The sequence below is a fragment of the Megalobrama amblycephala genome, linkage group LG11 (genome assembly GCF_018812025.1).
Source record: "Megalobrama amblycephala isolate DHTTF-2021 linkage group LG11, ASM1881202v1, whole genome shotgun sequence".
Classification (NCBI taxonomy): Eukaryota; Metazoa; Chordata; class Actinopteri; order Cypriniformes; family Xenocyprididae; genus Megalobrama; species Megalobrama amblycephala.
Window position 1 is genome coordinate 5,468,292 of NC_063054.1, and position 20,723 is coordinate 5,489,014.

Genomic DNA, 20,723 nt, shown 5'->3' on the forward strand with positions numbered 1-20,723 from the left:
AATAAGACACTCAGATCCGTTCATTATAAATCTTTATTTCTAATATAACAAACACCTTTTAGGGGAAAATAAATAAATCCACTTGAGAAGCTCAATGATACTTGAATTTATAATATTACTACTGCTGTATACAATAATAACAACTCATTTCTATTATACACATATAGGCTTTTCACACTTCATATTGTTAACCAAGGGTCAACTAGTTCATAGCCTGGGTTAGTAACTTGTATGCCGTCGGTACCATAATTCAGCTTCATAACCCAGGTTTAAAATCAGTGTTATGCCCTGCCACTGGTCAGTAATGTGAAAAGCTTATCTGTAAGGATGATATCAAAATAATATTTAAAACGCAAGCGCTCAAATTGCTGTGAAGTGATTAAACCAGCTGATTTTGATGATGGAAACTCAATTAATGAATTAACAGTGACTGTCAGTAATAATCAGCATCATTTGGAGGAAACAAATACATTTAAGACTTACAAACTTGCCACATGGCAAGAAAAAAAAAAGATGCAACAACAAAAATACTTTCCTATATTTATGAAAGTGGCACTGCATGGTTACAGGCATCAGAAACAATGTACTAAACTGTCATGTTTGCCCATTTGTATATTACTCAAAATGCTGAATGTCAAACTCTGTTCTTGTGTGAATATTTTACACTTTGTCCCTCCAGCAGAGTAAAAGGTGTCTTAACACTACTTGATTAGTGCTATTTTTAAGCTAAGTTTTAATTAAAATATAAAGAGCTGCTAGTAAGTCAGTGAGAAATTCTCCACTCTCAGAACCACCAACACAACACTTATCAAAATCCATTCAGTTACTTACAGTGAGCTGAGATTACAAAAGCTTATTAAACTTTCTAAAAACAAATCTTCCTTCATCCCACTGCCATGGAAATAAACATTCAGTAACTAATTCAATTGAAAACCATAACAAAAAAAATAAAAATAAAATAAATCAGTTTGTATCTAATGCAGAAATTCTAATGATTTTACAACATGCATCTGAACTTACATATGAATCCTTTTCAAATAAGTAATCTAATCGGTATTAAAGATTTGAGCATGTGGATTCAATCATTTGGGTCAGTACAGTATCAATAAACAAATGAATCTGCATTGTCATTAGAAAAGAAGCAAAAGTACATCTACCCAAAAGCCTTAAATAACCCAAAGACAGAATAAATAAACACTATAACAAATATTCTGGCAAAAGACATATTCAACATGAATGAAAGAGTTTTAATATCAGACAATACATAAAATTATTATCATACTGCCAAGCCCTGTGCTGAGTGGATCATTAACAAGAAAACAAAACAAAAACAAAGAAATGAGTACAACCCCAAACTAGTTACAATTATAATTTGGCCAGATTATTGAGTTAATAACATGTAATTAACAAAAGGGGATGCATTGTTGGCACGTGCGTTTACATATTATTTAGCTTTATGTTTTTTATGGCAAAAGGATTTATTTCAGTCAGTGGTGTGCATTTGTGAAATTGGTGACATTTTACAGTAAGGCTGTATACTTTAACGTTAGCACAATTAACTGAACAATACTTGTACAAATTTATTGATCTTGGCTAATGTTAATTGCTATATATACATTAATATTACAAGTTGTTTATCACTAGTTCACTAAAGCATTACTAATCAAGAATGAACAAATTAACAGACATTAATAAATGCTGTAAAAAGTGTTCATTGTTTGTTCATGATACGTACTGCAAGTAATGTTACAGTATAGAACCTTACTGTAAAGTGCTGCTACGAAATTTGATGTACACCATTAAGGGGCAAACATCATATTTGAGTTTATGTATATAAATGTTATGACAAAAAGCCTTTTTTTGTTTTAAAATAATTTCGTTTTGAGAGCATATTGAACCAGTGTTCGTATCATACTAATCAAATCCGTTGCATTACTGTGTGCATGTGCATGTACGAGTGCGCACTCGGTTGTGGTTTTGTACACAGGTTGTGCCTCTTGCTTTGACCACTCAGATGTAGGGATAGAAAGAAAACAGACAAGGGCTTTGAGACTCCTCCTTTCCCTCCTTCCCAAAGTTTCCCGGTCCAGATATTTTATAAGGCCTCAAACTCATCAATTCTCTGTTTAGTATTGCCCTGCCGGATCTGCCGGAGAGTTTTGTATTTGTCTCGGCCGGCACGTACGTTCTCTGTGTGCAGCAGGTCGTTCTGAGTCTTCTTGGTGTCGTCGCGAGCGTGGGCCAACTCTGAGGTCAGAGCCTGTAAAGAGGATAATGTCAGAAGTTTTGTGATGCTTTTTTGATCTATGACTTAAGAGTACAATCAGTTCTGAAACCATCTTATGTGATTTTGTCTAGTAGGACTTCCTGTCAAACAAACAGACCTAAACCTATCCAGTTAATGTGATTTTACCAAGTAGGACATGTTTTTGGATTAACAACCTGGAACAACATTGTTGTTCAGACCTAACAACAATGTCAGGCCCTAAATCCTTGCATAACAAAAAGACATTTAGTTGATAACATTCTTATTGAACTAGTTTCCTTCTAATTTAAGTTAGGAACAGGTTATGGTTGGAGTTTGGTGGAGAAGGTTTAGATTGTTTGATATTAATGTTGTTTTAGGACCAATAAAGTATGTTACTTCAGGACTATGACCTACTTGGCAAAATCCCATTGACTATTCCTAAACCCAACCATTAACTACACTTAAAGGCAGAGGGATATTATAGGTTTAAAAGACAAGCCTCAACCCCAGCCTAAAACCTAAGCCAAATCCTATTTACAAAATCTGATTGGTTGATAAGAATGTTGTCCAGGACCAACAAAGATCTGTTGGCTGTACTACAGTAATCATATGAGACAACCTGATGAACTAAAAGGACATGTTTGTTGACATCCCTGGTGCTAGACATTCCTATCAACCAAGTATATCTCTAAGTCTATCCAACCCTAAACCTAATCCTAACTTTCTCTTAAAATCAGAAGTAATTTACTGGTAGATTTTGTTGTTTTAGGGCAGGGTTAATCATTCCTTCTCATGAGGGGCTTTCGTGGCAGGGAGTTATAGGAACTCAGGGGACCGCCCTGGTGGCTAGTTGTTATAACTGAGAACTAAATTTCCCCTAGGGCCATTTTCCTGGTTGCATTCACACCGCCAGTAGGAACTCTGAAGTGACATAAGCCGGCCAACAACAATGTCATTTAAGTGCGGCATTCAACATTGATCACAGCGTCCTCCATCCTACAGCTGTTGAAAGTCGAGAAGTGCCTGGACTTTGACGTTGGTCCATCTATCTTTGCTTTCCATGTTCATATTAGTTTGTGGAGTAAGTACAGGTAAACTTTGTATTTAAAAATGACGGGTGCCGGTGTTTTGTATGGCATGCGTTCGGGCCAATCAACGTACACTTAGGTCACTGGTAGTTCCTATTGTTCTGGGTTAGACCCTACTCTGAAGTAGGAGCTAATTTAGTTCCCCCAAAAGCCGCTATAAAAATGGTCCTCCTGTACATTTCGATGTAGTTCCTGTGCTCCCCAAGATGACGTCTAGCCCTGAAGAGGACCTACACATTTGTAGAGACTTTGTTCTCTTGCATTCGCAACCCTACAATGGGAACCCCGTGGTGACAATCTTGTACGTTTTTTTTTTTTTAGTTTAACATTGTTTCTGTGCGCAACAACTACAATGATGGAGGATGACGGGATCGGGACCGCACTTTTACTCCTTAAATATTTTGTTGGTTTTATGCTATTTACATGGGAATCTGAAAGGCAATGGAGACTGCCAGTTGACAGCAAAGGAAGGCCATTTGAGAGAACCAATTCTGGAATACAAACTAAAACAGTTTCTCAAAATGGTGAAGAGGACCTGTAATTCCTTATGTGGGAGTATTTACTCAAACAGTTTGTGAAACAGGAATTAGTTCTTGCAGGGAGAAAGGAGCTATTCCTACATATTAGTTCCAACCCTGCTTCAATACATCTAATATTTAATTACATACAATTGTATTTAATTAAATACAAAAGATCTTGATAAGTTGGTTCAGGGACTGCAGGAAAGTGAGTCAGATTGAGTAACCGTGAGCAATGACAAATCGATAGCAATGTTGTATAGGATTTGTTGTATAGGAGACATTCAACCCTGTTCCAGGAGACCCAATGTCCTACTGAGTTTAGGTCCAACCCTAATCAAATACACCTGAACAATCTAATCAAGGTCTTCAAGATTACCTGGAGCTGGTTGAGTACCCCTGGTCCAGGACCAATAAATTCTTATGAGACGTTACAGAAAAGTAATCAAGTAATCAAGGTGTTCAGGATTACTTGAAAATAGCAGGAGTGTTGGAGCAGGTTTGGAACTAAAGTCTACAGAAAGGTGGTCTTCAAGGAGCATGATTGGCTACACCTGCCCTAGGCTCTAATCAGTTCAATATTCCTGCAACGTTTTACTTACCAACAGCTGTTTCTGAACTCGTTCATTCTTCTCGGCCTCAGTGAGTCGCTGTTCTTCATTGCGATGGTCATGGAATACTCCTGTCTGCAGGTCTGCACTGTAGCTACTGTTGCTCTCCTCCCCATCTTCCAACTCATTCTCATCAGGTTCGTAGGCGGGTGGAGGTGGAGGGAGAGGTGGTGCTGTCATCACACTGTGAAGCTCCTCGCGGGTCTTCACCAGGTCATCCTGGGCCTCTTGCGCCTTGAAGAATCAACACCACAAAGTTCAGACTCAAAGTCCACCAATCCAATTACTGAAGAACTCAAGAATGCCACAAGTATATAGATATACAGACAGTTATTGTATACCAGTGGTTCCCAAACTGGGGTACGCGTACCCCTGGGGGTAATGTGAGGTGACAAAAGGGGGTATGCAAACAAAATGCTGAGTAGTTCATTTAATTTCACTTTAAAATAATGTTAAAATCGAGCATGTATTTCTAACTGCCAAAATGTTATATATTTAATCAAATTACCTCATCATTTGCAGTCAAAAATGACTGTATCCACACAAGCAGCATGCATTGCGTGCAGCATGCTGCCTTAAATCATGCTAAATTACGGACGTTCTTGACAATGCACCTTTGTAAAAGTGGGCATTTAGCACTTACTCGCATGAAGAACAAATACAGACACAGATAGTGGATTAATTTCGATTTAAGACTCAAACTTTCTCCGATACAAAAACATACCTTGTGTGAGTTCTTGTATTTAATGATGATAACGAGCAAGAATGCAATTGTTCCCAAATATCCACATGACTGCAAACGTGACTTTATTATACAACAGGTCAAAAAACAAAACGTACATTTTAAACACAGTACTGTCAGTATTTACTCTATTTTGCAATGAAATAATAGTTCTAACGAAAACCACAGTAGAACTACAACACTCATGTCATGTGTTTCGCGAACAATTCTGCGACTTTGAACGAATCGTAAGAGTCAATGATTCAATGATTCATTCACAGCCACTTGCTTCGTTACTGAATGAATGACTCGATGACTCACTCATAAAACAGTGACTTGCTGCCACCTACTGGCTGTTTTAGTTTAATATTTAAAAGTTTCACTTAGTTTTTACCATCATTGCATATTTCTCTATTGAACATATTTATATAAACATTTATTTTATAAAGTTATATTCTTAAAGGTAAAAATATGCACTGGAAAATCAATTTAGGGGGCCAATATTGTCCCTTAATGGTAAAGGTGTGACTGCAGTCCAAGTTGAAGAGAGGGGGTACGCAAAAGGATGGTAATTCCTTCAGGGGGTACTCCAAGCTAAAACGTTTGGGAACCACTGTTGTACACCTTTGCAGGAATGCAAACTCATCAGGGGTGAAAAAAGTGACAAAGATCTTGAGGTTATTTCACTATTCCCATATGGTTCATGTCTTAATGCTCTTACTCTGTGCTGCCATGTCACAGCCTCCTCCTCCTTGCGTCTTTTGGCTTCCTCCAGGAGTGCAATACGAGCAGTATGTTCTGCTAGCTCAGCGGCCTGAGAGAGATGAATGGGGAGGATTGTTAATGGAAAATAAACAACTCTTGACGGCAAAATCATTTTTCTGAGAAACGGTTTTAAGTTCTCACCAGCTGTTCCTGACTCTTCAGCTGGTCCTGGGCTTGACGGGCCAGTTCCTCCTTAGCGAGCAGGGCTGCCTGCCTCTCTGCCTCCAATCTGGCTGCCTCCTCCTCTGCCAGTCTGCGTTCTTGCTCCAGCTGCATGGCCCTCTGCATCTGCTCCTGCAGGTCTGAAAACACACATCCAGATTTCATTTAAAGTGCAACCATCAATACATCCTAAATATGTGTCTGGGCCTCACTATGGAAGGTGGTGATGCTATCATGGTTACACATCTGTGATGCTAATGAATGGTTTGCTGATTCAACACTAAATAGTGGTGACCACGTTATGAACCAAAGTGACGTAACTGCCAACTGTGTCAAGTATGAGAACCCATACTCAGAATTTGTCCTATGCATTTAACCCATCCAAGTTAGTGCACACACATTAGGAGCAGTGGGTCGTGAACATACACACAGCAAATGATGGACACGCACCCGGAGCACCTGGGGAGCGATTGGGGGTTAGGTGTCTTGCTCAAGGACACTTCAGTTGTGGGTACTGAGGGTGGAAGTGAGAGCTGTTCATTCACTCCTCCACCTACTTTTTTTTCCCTGCCAGTATTGGGAATCGAACATGCAACCTTGGGGTTACAAGTCTGACTCTCTAACCATTAAGTCATGACTACCCCCAAAATTATGCTTTAGTATTCCCTTTAGTCTACTTTAGTCACCCAAAAATGAAAAATCTGTCATCATTTACTCACCCTCATGTCACTGTATGACCTTTATTTAATGGAACACCAACGGAGAAGTTTAGTAAATGTTCATGCTGCTTTTTTCCACACAATGAAAGTGAAAGGGAACAAGGGGTTGTCAAGCTTCAAAATGGCTCACTGAAGCACCATAAAATAAATACTCATAACTCATGCACTATTTCTGTATCTGAAGCCATATAATAGGAAAAGACTGAAATTTAAATTATTATTCACTGAATTCTTGCTTGACAGCTGTAGTCACCATTCACATTCATTGCACGTAGAACAGCTTGGACTTTTGTGATCCACATAAGAAAGTCACATGGGTTTTGAAGTAAAGAAATGTCATTTAAGCTGAGTGATGTCTGCAGAAAAGGCACAAGTGATGTCATTTTGTGATAGAGCCCATAAATTGAGATCATTCAGAAAGCTTTGTTGGACTTTGTATAGTCAAAGCTGGCTGACTGTTTTAACATGTATGGCCACACGATTCAGGAACATTACTTAATCTAAAACGAAAACGTTCTGAATGAAAAATTACTAGCTTAATAATCTAGTCTCAAACTGAATATCAGAACGAAAGGCTTTGTGGCAAACACAAAAGAAACATGACATGCGAACAGCAAAAACTGAGTAACAGGTGCAGCACGACACCACCTTGTGTTTGTATTGCCAGTCAATGGTATTGTCAGCTCGAACACACTGATGATCAAAGTATAATGTCTCCTCTTTATAGAATAACAAGCTTAATGGTTACATAAACTGAAAAGACCAAAGTGACTGTATCTGGCTTGATGTCTCCAATGAGTCACATTTTCCATACGGAGCCACAAAACTAGACACACAACTAGCACAACTAAACCAATCATTGCAAAAATTGTTAGATTTGTTTTTATTATTAATCCATATTGTGCCGTTTCATAAAACTAAACCTAGACAGTTAAAAATTATTTTCTTTAAAAAGTACATATATAAAGCTTGACATTTTTCACACATTCAAAACTATTCACATGTTGATTGTTTTATTTACTTATGTGAATGCAGTCATGATATACTTGAAAACATTAAGCAAAATATAATTTTACATGATATTACTCCAATTAAAAACAAAACATGCTGGACCCTGGTGTCTTACCTTTCTCTGCTTTTTTGGTCTTCTCCTCAAACTGGTAGAGTCGCATCATCAGCTCCTGTTTCTCCTTCTCCATCTGCTCTTTCTCCCTCTCGATGGCCTCTCGTCTCTTCTTCTCACTCTCCAGCTGAGCTCTGCAGATAAGATACAACCAAAGAGAGAGACAGTTACGTTTGCTCAGGACACCGCTCTGTACCCACAAACAAAAGTCATCTCTCAGACCGACCTGCCAAGGAAGATATATTAAAGTGATCATATAATACAAAACTCAATTTTCCTTGCTCATAGTCTGATGTTAATAATTCAAATCCTCAGTTGGACATTGCTATTTGATGCTTATTTGAGATGGATAAACCAGTACCATATAATATATTTAATTGCAAACCTAGAAACTAGCAACCTTTTAAAAGACCCAAGGTACCACATAGCAAATCTCTAGCGACCAATGCAAACCCCTTAGAAACCACCTAGCAACCAACCACATAGAACACCTTAGCAACCACTAATACAGCCTTTAAACTTGTCTTTTAAAAGACTTTTAAAAAGAAATACAAAACAAAAATCAAAACCAAACAAAAGTAAAAGAAAAAAAGAAAACAAAAGCAAAACAAAATCTGGCTTTGCTAATCCAGTTTCAAATCAAATCAAACAAAACAAAAGCAAAACAAAATCTGGCTTTGCTAATCCAGTTTCAAATCAAACAAAACAAAAGCAAACCAACAAAGCAAAAAACAAACAAAAAAAACCAAACAAAAACAAACACCAGGCTTGCCCAATCCACAGTTTCTAGTTATGAAATTCTAATATGAAATAAGATGCTACACATATTGTAGAATATGGTCTGTATTATATCCTGCAGCATCTGCTGATGAGACAACATCACTCCTCACATCGCTATGGTGATTCATCCTCACCTCTCCATCTGTTTCTGTTGTTTCTCCTCTCGAGCCTGTGCTTTCATCTGCTGCACCTCGATGGTGTCCGGCTTCCTGCGGCGCATGTAAAGCTCATGGTTCCCCATGCACAGCTGTAGGATACGCTTATTAATGCGCAAACGTGGGGCGTAGAACACAAAATCCTGCCAGGATAAGAAGAAAGAAATGAGATATATAGAAGCAGGGGTTTATGAATCATCCAATTTATTGGTCTTTGATCACACTGAAAAGTCTGTGTATTTGTATAATAAAGTCCTGTGATAATGTAAATGTAAGACGTACAGAAAGCTGTTGTTCTGAGCAGCCACAGACAGACGGGCTCTGCCGCTCAGAGATAACACTCTAGGGAGGTCCGCCTGTCAGAGGAGACTGACTGTTGGCGTTTATCAGCTAAAACAGCACTGCTAAAACTAATGAGTCTTTACTGTGAAACTGCACGAGTTACAGTGATTTGCTGTTTGTGTGTCAAAATAAAGCCATAGTCATCTTTCAATATTTTTGAGTGTCACATTGCAGTATTATTTTAGAATTATTTACACAGTATTATACTAATTATTCATAATTAGCTTTTATTTTTATATTATTATACTTTTAATTTTAGAAAACTACAATTTTTATTAATGCTATCAAACTGATCGCATCTAATATAAAAGTTTGTAAATATACTTATGTGGTGTGTGTTTACTATTTTTATAATATATATTATATATTATTATTTTAAGTTAAGTTTTTCATCTAATATTCATTTTATATTCATTGAGATACAGTGATGAAAAGTTGACTAGATAAAAATGTAGCTAAATCTCCATATGTCTAAGTACACTGTAAAAAACTTTTTGAAGTTGTAAAAAACAAGATTATTGGAGTACACTTTACAAGAAAATACTAATTTTACTCTTTCAAGATTTCACATTTAAAATGAATGTTACTTGCCATTTCTTTGTAATTAATTGTAAAATTTACAAGCAATTTCTGAGTGAAAGTTGTTTCTACATGATTGTTTTTTTCTGTGTATTTCCACTTTTTATGAAAACCTGAAGATCATTGTTATCTAGCAGGATTTGCGAATGTTTTAAAGAGCATCTCGTGCTTTAACAGCCTTTTGTACAAAGTTCACAATGCTCAATTTTTCAAATATACAAATATACAATTAGTGACCTACAAATGGTGCAGAATCCGAAATATTTCTTACTCATTTTCATCACAATAATGGTTCTTTAATTATTTTTTTAATCCTAAAACTTCATTTAAATTAAACTTTGTATCCCAAACTTAATCTTAGACATTGTAATATTGGTGTGTCATAAAATCTTTGTCTTTTAGAGTATAATAAAACAAGTTTTATTCTCGTCAAAGCAGTTTTTCAGTTTCTGTGAAGTATGAAGGCGGCTCGTGTCACAATCATAGTTTCACTTACTGGAGCTTTTTTATCTATAGGCTTGATGACAAACTTCTTATCATTGAAGGAAATGTTTCTTATTTCGCTCCAGGGGAATCCAATTTTTGGTGTGAGTCTGTAAAGACAATGATGAAATCATGAGATGTTTTCATTCCAAACATACAGACATGCAAAAAAAAAACAAAAAAAAAAAAACACATCATATGGTGAATGAAACATGAAAGGTGGACGACAACCATCAGATCTCGCTGATTGAGCAAAAAAAAAAGAAGAATATTAGAACTGAGATCAGTTTGTAATGCAGTGAGAATGTTGTACCACAGGCATGACGGTCCACCACTGAGATACTCAAGGAATGTCAAGACAAGGAAGGGCCTGCGATTAGCGTGAGCGAATGACATCATTGCAGTGAGGAGTGTGCTGCGTGATCTCTTTGTGGAGCTCATGGGAGTGTCGTTACAACCACGCCTTCCATCGTGCATGTCACATTGTTTCTATGCATAGCTAAGAGAACACAAATATACTGTGGCCCACCTCATATGACACACAACAAACCTTCTCTAAAACAAAAGGTTAAAATAAATGATGTTAATAAATATGGTACGAGAGATAACTCATAACTTTTTTTATTTTTAGGACTTTCTGTAATTTATTAAATACCTTTTTGATAGAGAGTACATTTAAATCTAACACGATTTTAAATTTGTATCCATAATTATTTTGGTACTTTATTGTACATTTTAAGGAATTTTGGGGGAATGGAAAGAAGAGTGCAGAAAATGAACCTAGATTCTTGAATGTCATATTTAATTTTCATTAAACATTTATTTGATATTAAAACTTAAAATAATTTTCAATAGTATTTAAAGCATTTCAAGAGGCCCTCATTTTTTGGTCTTATAGTGCTATGGCCATACATTTGGTCTGTTACAGTATCTATCTCATGCTTAGCTTTGATTGGCTCTAGTGGGAATAGATTTCCAGAGCGATTGTCATGCTGACTTGGTCTAGGTGGAATAGAGCTGCTAAAGAAAATGTGCCTGCTTATTTTTTACTCTTGTGGACAGAAGACATGCAGTATTTTTAACAGGTTATTCTACCATTTAAGGAAAATGCTATATTTTTAGATAAGTAAATAAATACATAAAATATTACAATATTATATATTTTTTAAATAATATACTAAAAATACTATTATAATAGTATATACAGTACCTGTCAAAGTCTTTTAAAGAAGTCTCTTTTGCTCACCAAAGCTCAGTCTCAGTCTCAATTATTTATTTTGTCAAACAGTAATATTGTGAAATATTATTAGAATTTAAAATATTTTAAAATGTAATTTGTTCCTGTGATGGTTAAGCTGTATTTTTACTCCAGTCTTTTATTACTTCAATCTTTAGTATCATACAATACTTTAGAAATCATTCTAATATGATGATTTGCCTCTCAAGAAACTTATAATAATATAATAATATCATCATCATCATCATCATCATCATCATCATCATCATCATCATCATCATCATCATCATCAATGTTGAAAACAGTTGTGCTGCTTAGCATTTTGTGGAAACAATGATACCATTCAAACATGTGTGGTAAGATTTAAAAAAAAAAAAAAAGTGACTTAAATTTATTTGTCATTGAATCATTCACTAAATATATTCGTTCAAAAATGCTGATTAATCCAGTAGTAATTCATTTTTTAAAATGATTAATTCAGATTAATTAAATTAACATTTTGTCAGAACCTTTAGTAAAATATTTTATTTGATGTAGTTGTCTGTTCAGAATCATGAAAGAACAATTTATCCAGAATCACGCAGCTCTAATTTCAAATCATAGAATTCGATGTTGAACTATGACCACATGCTTTTGGAGACTGACATGTTGGCAGTTCTAAGACAGTTCATTTGAAACAAATGTGAAGCAAAGTCCCACTCAGCTGAAAAAGAGCACAGCTAACACAACACCACATACACCGTACAAACACAAGCAAAGATCCGATGAATGTGAACTATTTCGCAGGTCGTTGTGCAACACAGTTTCTTATCTTTACATGTGTGCGCTCGCAAAGCCTTCTCTCAGTCACACACAATCCTTCCCCAACGTTTTCAAGGACTGCACAGCTTGAAAAACCAGTCTTTGTTGCTATGGTTAAAATAGAGGGCATTGTGGGGAAAAAGCCATTAGTTGCCACTGCACTTATGTACACACACAGAGAGATCTCTGTTTATGGAAACAACGGAAATAAAATAGATGTTACTTAAAAGAAGAGCATCGAGTTCTAGGAATCATGTCCTCAAACCAAACTAAATCACCAAAAATAGTCACTCCTCAATAGCTTGGATTTCACAAACTGGTGTAAATTAAAGGGGGATGATTGACGTGGTATTGCTAGCTAGGTATACCACAGTACTCGTAGTATGTACAGTACTACTCTCTGATACCATTATTTTACCCTGGTACTAGCACATGAAGTGATACATGAAGTGTAGTTGAAATGACACTTCAGATATGAATTATGTCAAATGAATGTAGGGAAAGGCAGAACTCACTTGTCGTCTTTCTCATAGATATTTAGGCCCAGGGCATCCACACCCAGCCACAGCTCTGTTCCCTTCTTGTTCTTGATGTCAAAGTAGTTCACACCATACATTTCCAGATCCTGAGCAATTTTCAAATACTCGAGCATTGCGTCCTCTCTAGGGATAAATAAAACAGGACAACAAAATGATCAGTTTCGGATTGTATGCTAGCTGGTGATATGACCAAACATTTTTTAGAACAGTATGTGCTATAACATGGTAACAGTAACTAGGTTTTACACATTACATAATATTTTATATATTACATAACCTTATGACAATGCTTCAAAATCATATAATCCAGAGTATTAAATGCTTTGAAAATGAAAGATATTTATTTTCATATCATTTGGTGGTGTTACTGTTAACCAAGATATGTTTACAGGACAACAATGTACTAAAATTGGAAACATTTTTACTTTGCGTTTTTCGAGTACAGACGACAACATTGTCAAAATCCCCGTTCACAGTGATCCGCCAAAACAATTAAAATCGGTGTATTCTGCTACCAGGCCAGTAGTTGGCGACGTCAATTTGTAAAGAAACACTACGCGCTTATAGACTGAACATGTAATACTCATGCGCATGACATCACAGTTTTCTCTCATTTTTGTAGTTTACATGGAGACTATAACGATATCATTTTCAAAAACCCGATTTCAAAAGTTTGCATTTTCAGGCCCCCAAAACACTGTTTTCGTGTAAATGGCCAGAACGCATACAAAGTTTTCAGTTTGCAGTTGAAAAACATCAAGTAAATGGACCCTTAAACTATTAAAAATCATTCAGTAATTGAAAGAGATTAAAAAAAAAAAAAAAAAAAAATTTAAATATTACATGAAAAACAAATTGAAAATAGAAATGTTAGAAACTAACTGAAATAAACTGAAATAAGACGTACTAAAACTACCAAAAGTAAAAATTAAATAAAAATTAAAAGCTAAACAGAAAATAAATACTTAGTAACTAAACCTAAAATTGAAACAAAAACTTAATTTAATATTTTTATTAAAAATTTTACTAAATAATATAATATTATATAAATAATTCTAAAACAATCCTGATGAGCATTTACTTTTTTATATGGAACTCATAACCAAAAAATAAAATTAGTTGCTAATCATTTAAAATGCACATCATTTGAATTATGAATGTTATGAAATGAATGTTAATATGGAAAGTTATCCAACCATTAGCAACCATTAACTACCTACAGTTATTCCAAGTTTGCAGCTGTCTACACTGACAGATTGCACCGTTAACATATTCACACTGGAATTTTTGAAATTGTGCCACAGACATCTTGCAGTATAAATGCCAAAACACAATCTATACCAACTGACATCTATCACTGCATGGCATACTTTATATCGTCAAACCACCTGGGCCAATAGAATGATTTATCAAGCAAGTCAATTAATACGCCTGACTGTCCAATTGACTGATGTATTAGTTTCTCATTCCACAATCTACTGATATTTTAAAATCTACTTTTAGCACTACACTGTCCACCTTGTACTCTAGGCACTGAAAAGCCCATGCGCGGAGATCCCTTACCGTATAATCTGCTCAAAAAACACACAATTACATGCAAAACTGCATGTGCAATTGTCAGATAAGATGAAGATGTCATAATAAAGGGGCCATTAATTGCTTTTGAAAGGATGTCAACTAACCTGAGCATTCCACGATGTTCCTCGTGCCACACTTGAATCCTCTCCTCCCACTGTTCCCGTGACAACTTGTGCTGGTCTAGAACCCTGCAGGACACAATGTTGAAAAGGACAATGATAAACCTTTATCCATTATCCAGAGCCAAGTGTTGATGGCAGAATTCATATTATGTATTTCCAGGAGGACATGCCCCAGCTAAGCAAAGCCTCCGTGTCTCACCGTTGGGGAAGGAGACGATCTGACGTCAGGTATCCAGGCCTGTGAACTTCCTTGTTGAAATCACCAAATTTAGCCTGCACTGAATAGGAGGCCAGAAGCACCGCAGTCTCTGGAGGACAGTAGATTTCGTCACTCAGAATGCCGTCTTTTACTTGCATGAAGAACAGCTTTTGAGTGATATCCTGGATCAATTCATCTGCCACATCTTCTGGGAAGAACTTAGCCCGGAACCTAAACTGAATGGGGTTCTCCTTCTTTACATCCTGAGAGGAGACCTGCAAGAAATGTGTTGATTTCATATGTTGACTATCATGAAAGCATGAATGTATCATCCACTCCTTTAAATGGCTAACCGTTTATCTATACACCAGTTAGTTTTGGTCCTTTAATCTGACTGACCAAGCAGCCTGAGTGCCAAGAGTGCTATACACGGGTTTATATATACATGCACATATACATAATAAATATTACTATTGTAATATTTCACTGTAATTAGTTAACTACCTTAGTTACGATGAACAATGAAAAAAAAAAAAAAAAAAAAAAAAAACAACTCTAAATGATTTGTTAATGTTATTTTTTGTTCAACATTAACTAATACATTATTAAAATTTTACAAAATGCATCCGTTCATTTAATGGACCTGTTCTGAGCTAACATGAATTACAATGAACAGCTGTATGTTTATTAACTAATGTTAACAAAGACAAATTGCTGCTCATTCGTAGTTAATTTCAGTTGAATTAACTGATGGGACCTTACTGTAAAGTGTTACCAATTTTATTACACATGTTTATTACAGTATCAATGCAAAATTACAAAAGGAAATATTTATGGCTTTTTAAATTCATTTTCAATACAGCTTTTACGCAGAAGGAAAACTGCAGGGAGCCCTTAAAGCTTCTCTTTTGTTTTAGGGTTAAACAAGTGCTTGCTTGCTCTCTCTCGCTCTCTCTCTCTCTTGTCCTTTCAAGCTCTGATCTGTGAGGTGTTTATAAGAGGAATGAAGCCAAACAAGTTTCTTCTGAAAATCTCCCTTTTTTGTTTACTGCTTCTGATTTATGGTGGGTTAAAACCTCAGTTATGACCTGTATTTGCTTAAATATTTCACATTAGAATAACAGTCCTTCTAGGACACTGTATATTTCTGGTCATAGTTATCTAGTAAAATCAGAGTAACTTAAAAATTTGAAATCACATTTTTAGGTACAATTTAAGTTCTATTTTCATAATTGTTAATTGTACTGGTCTAAAGTTTCACACTGCACACATTAGTGGTGCATATTTATTTTGTTGGCCATTTTACCAAGTCAAAAACAGCTGGTATTGAGTAAATCTGACCGAATACAGATGATATAGGTAGTTTATAGCTCCACATTGGCTATTGGGTTCAGTTTTTGATCTTTTTGTATATTAATTACTATGTGGATGTCAGTGCGTCCTTCTCTTCAGAACTAGATTTCAATTAGTAACTCGGATTACATTTCATGACGATAAAGATCATAATAGTTGTCTACTGATACAATTTCTATTATTAAAAGGAAAATATTAAAGGACCATTATCTGTAGAGACGCAGGTCTGTTACTGCAAGTTTTCACAAAAGCAGGCCATCGCTCATATGTACATTTTGAAACAAACCTAATACTTATTCTAATAATTAATAAAAATTAGTGGACTGAAACATGAGCACATAATCCAGAATAGGGTTGTCCAATTGGTAGCAAAATTTCAGAAGACTGTACAATACCAGTAAAATTTTGCAGTTCTCTGTACCAATTTTTTGTACCAGAGCAAAAATTGAGCCATTTTGTCTTGTCGGTTGGTTAACACTGTTAATCATTGCAGGTGATGAATTTTATTTATTTATTTATTTTAGTAGCTACTGATACTGGTAGTACCGGTATGTTTGACAACACTAAAACAAAAGTATATACAAAAAAAAAAATTAAATCAGTTTCACAAAAAGTCATTAATTTTTATGTACAAAGAATTCCGCTTTCCTTCGAAGTATATTGCATAAACTGCACAAAGACAGCAACGAGGAAACACATCATTCAAATGTTTAACCTACTGACGGTCACAGTCAAACAGGTTAAAGGCATGTATGTGGAGTGGGAACGTATGCATAAGGATACGTCTACAAATATTTCAAATGAAAACAGAGATTACATACTCAAGTAATAGACTGTAGTCAGGACAAACGCCATATTGATTTTACGAGGATGAAAGCAAAAAACTTGGACTAAGGTTTATTAAAACACATTCTGTAGAGAAAAACAGAATTGCATGGTGTTGCTAATCAAACGTTAAATGTACAATTACCTTTTTATCAAGTTTCAGCCATGTAAGGTACCCTTTGCTGTCCATATACTGTAGTCCGAAGTACCATATTTCACGTAACCCGATGGTCTTCACCACCTGTCAAGAAAAAAAAAGGACACCTTTTAGCACACAATAAATAGATGAATGAATTATTAAGCTGTTGCTGGCAGCTTAAAGGGATAGTTCACCCAAAAATTAATTCGTCATCATTTACTCACCCTCAAGTTGTTCTAAACCTGTGACAGAATTATCATTTATGGGTGAACTATCCCTTTAATGACTGTTATATATTTGGTGCTTTGAAATACAACAGAGCACAGACTTGAATTTAATTGAAAACAGAACAAATTTAAAGATGTGCCACAATAAATACTGAATATACGATTTTTGCCTTCTTCCCATCACCAAATAGTTCATTATCTCATCCGCACTCTAGCTTTTGCAGGTGTGGGTGTGATAAATCACCAGAGGCCCTGAAGGCAAAACTTTAGATTTCAAACGATCTATATGCACGTACACAATTTCCCAGAGGCTTTGAGCACAATGGTATTTATAACAGTTTTTGGCAAATGCTGCACCCTCATGGAGTGACCATCACCCAGATCTACACCTCCAGAGCATGCAACACTGACACAATGTTAAAATTTTAGACATGGAATATAACTAATTTAACAGAAATAAAAGTCAACAGGTAAACTTTATCAACACCTCATTCTCTTAACTTGAGCTCTCTACAGCCACAAGTTAATAGTTAGCTAATATACTGATCCATGGTCCTCCTGTCCTCTTTGTGTTATACTATGAATAATAATGTATAAATTAAATAAAATATACTGATCTAGTACACGTGTCACACATTTAGTACATATAACAAAAAAACAAAACGCAATTAACAGAAAATGTACCATCTGAAAATATACGACTACAGGAAGTGTTAGGTACATATTTACTAATAGGTTTCAATCTCTCAGATCTGAGTCTCAAGCGTAATGGTGATTGACACCAAAGAATTACCCACAAAGAATATGCACATACACATGCCAATGACATGACCGACAAATTAGTTGCCTAGTATGATTCTGTTTATAAAGTACACAACCAAACTCGCTTTCAAAATATATCTGAAAGCCTAGAAAAATTAAGAGTCAAATTCTTGGTCAAAAATAAATAAATAATGCTGGTCGGTCTAGTAATCAACTGAAGTGTATGTGTACACAAACTGTGTTTAGCATTTATTCTTCTGTGGGAATGTAGCTGAAGAGAACTTCACTTATGGGGGACACATTATGGTAGAGAATGGAAACAGAAACCAACTCAAGACAAATGTTTTACACATCTGAGTTTGATCAAAGCATTTCAACAATAGTTTTTCCTTTAACCAATCAGACTTTGTATTGCTTTTTGTAACCATTCACAATCATACCAAATCCCAGAAAAACAGATCCAATCTGGTGACAAGGACAAACAGAAATGCTGTAAACCAGCTCAACAGGTTCTATGCATCTCTAAGCTCAGTGTCAAAGCTATTCGAGAAAGTGGATTTAACCTTAGTAAAAAAAATAAATAAATAAATATTCTAGAATACATTTAATCATTTATTTATTGATTACATAAAACTAGCAATAACCTGCTTTAAGAAATATACATGCTATAAAAAATAAATAAATAAATAAAAAAACACATCCAGACCTGGGTCATGGCACCAATTTTTAAGATTGACGCTAGATTAGACTGATAGATAAGAAAAGTCTTTATAAGAAAATCTAGATAAGGAAAGGCTTTATTTAAAGCAACAACCTGCTAAGATATATTTGATAATAAAATTGTGCATAGTTTTGTTTAATGCTTTGTACTTTAGAGTTCCATGATTCTGCAGGGAATTAACTCAGCCTGCCAGCATGGACAGCTGGCCTCCCAGAGGCTTCAGTGAGAAAATCTCATCTATGCCGGGTGCCGCAGTTCATGACTGCCTCTTTAAGAGCACTTACTCTGAAGTGGAGACTGTTTCAGCTGTGGGTTCTGTTCCACATGGGAAAACTAGAGTGTGCTCAGAGAGGGATGGCCCTTATTCACTGTTTCCACAGTCGTGGCAGTCAATGAGCACATCAGCGTAATGGTCAATGAGTCATGATTCGAGGGATATGCTCTTTTAAAGAAAAAAAGGCCTTGCTGTGAGGTTGTGGTGTGTGGGACCTTCTATTTGCAGGGGATTATCCCATGTCACCAAGCCGGTAATTAAATTAGGTCATAGGCATTGGAGCTACTGACAGACAGTTGCCCAGTGAAGTCAGAGTGTGTCCTGTGATGTCCTTAACTGGTTGTAAAATTACAAAACATTATTTTAAAAGTTAATTTTTTAATATTAAAAATGAATGTTGCTTTATAATCAAATAATCTAATTTAAGATTGGATTCAAACCTGAGCCAAGTTATTTTTGTTATTAACCCATGTACTACCAATGCACTCCTTTTTGTTTAAGCAACAAGTATTTGACTATGAAAACAAATGTAAATTTTTCATTTGTATTCTTGATTTACCTTTTAACATTTCTCTGAATAACTGTTTACAGACCTTTTCCTCTCTGTTTCAGCTGAAAGGTCATGAATGTTTTTTAAGATCGAAGAATTGTGGGAAGAGAATAAGAAGCTGTCACTGAGGGATTAAACTGATGGATTGCAGATATCCGGTATACATTGTCTGTTACACAACCTGAACTTGTCAGAAATGAGTCAAATCAAATGGTATCTTTTTCATATTCCACTTACTGATTGCAACCAAATATTTGCTGGAAAAAACTACTATCCGTTCATGTTATAAATTGAATAGTTCAGACAATTAATTCATTACATTACATTAATACAATAAAGTCAACTGTACGTTTATGACGTTTACTGTGGTACTGTCAGCGATAATGTTTCTGAGCCCAGTATAAGGTAATATTTGTTGTCAGATAAGGATTTAGCAGTACAACTTTACTGGGGCTTGTGCTCAATATATTAAAAAAAAAAAAAAAAAAAGTGTTAGGACGCCCTTGAGGCCCGATTAGAAAAAGCAAAGGTAAACAAAATTTGCAATCGAGTTTGGATTTTTCTGCATGAATCTCATCACACATCAGAGCGGGGGTGCATATCTCATTAACTGTAAATAAAAATATTCTCACCAGCCAATGTTTACATAAAATAGGTTGAAATTTGGATCATTTCACATGCACACTACCTCCAGGGCAGTTAATCATTTTAAGTTGAGCACTGCGATCATATTTGACTATGAAAACAAATGTAAATGCGTTTTATATTTTTGATTTACACTCATCGGACACTTCATTAGGTACACCTGTTCAATAGCTCGTTAACGCAAATATCTAATCAGCCAATCACATGGCAGCAACTCTATGCATCTCATGAAATGAGTTCCAACCGGAATTGGAAGTCATCTTACAGTGAGATTACAATCCGAAGGGAGCGAACATGTTCAGTTTGAAGGGCACTGCGAATGGCACAGGGAGTAAGAGAACATAGATACATCACTTCAATAAAGAAGTTGACAGAAATGAAGAAAAAAAAAAAAAAAAAAAAAAAAAAAAAAAAAAAAAATCACCCAACTGTCATTGCGCACAGCATCACCAGTCAG

General features: G+C 35.6%; 1 protein-coding gene across 2 annotated transcripts in view; it reads right to left on the reverse strand.

The window, feature by feature from the left end:
• Positions 1-15: 15 nt before the first annotated feature.
• Positions 16-20,723, reverse strand: part of ezrb (ezrin b) — a 29,313-nt gene continuing 8,605 nt past the window's right edge. For both annotated transcript variants that reach the window (XM_048208434.1, XM_048208435.1), the window contains exons 4-14: positions 17,094-17,189; positions 14,771-15,045; positions 14,554-14,637; positions 12,848-12,994; positions 10,308-10,404; positions 8,870-9,033; positions 7,959-8,089; positions 6,093-6,253; positions 5,908-6,000; positions 4,457-4,699; positions 16-2,260 (exon numbers count right to left, since the gene is read on the reverse strand). In XM_048208434.1, the coding sequence (XP_048064391.1) occupies positions 2,096-2,260; positions 4,457-4,699; positions 5,908-6,000; positions 6,093-6,253; positions 7,959-8,089; positions 8,870-9,033; positions 10,308-10,404; positions 12,848-12,994; positions 14,554-14,637; positions 14,771-15,045; positions 17,094-17,189 (1,656 nt within the window). In that variant the 3' untranslated portion in view covers positions 16-2,095. The remainder of the gene's footprint in view (positions 2,261-4,456; positions 4,700-5,907; positions 6,001-6,092; positions 6,254-7,958; positions 8,090-8,869; positions 9,034-10,307; positions 10,405-12,847; positions 12,995-14,553; positions 14,638-14,770; positions 15,046-17,093; positions 17,190-20,723) is intronic.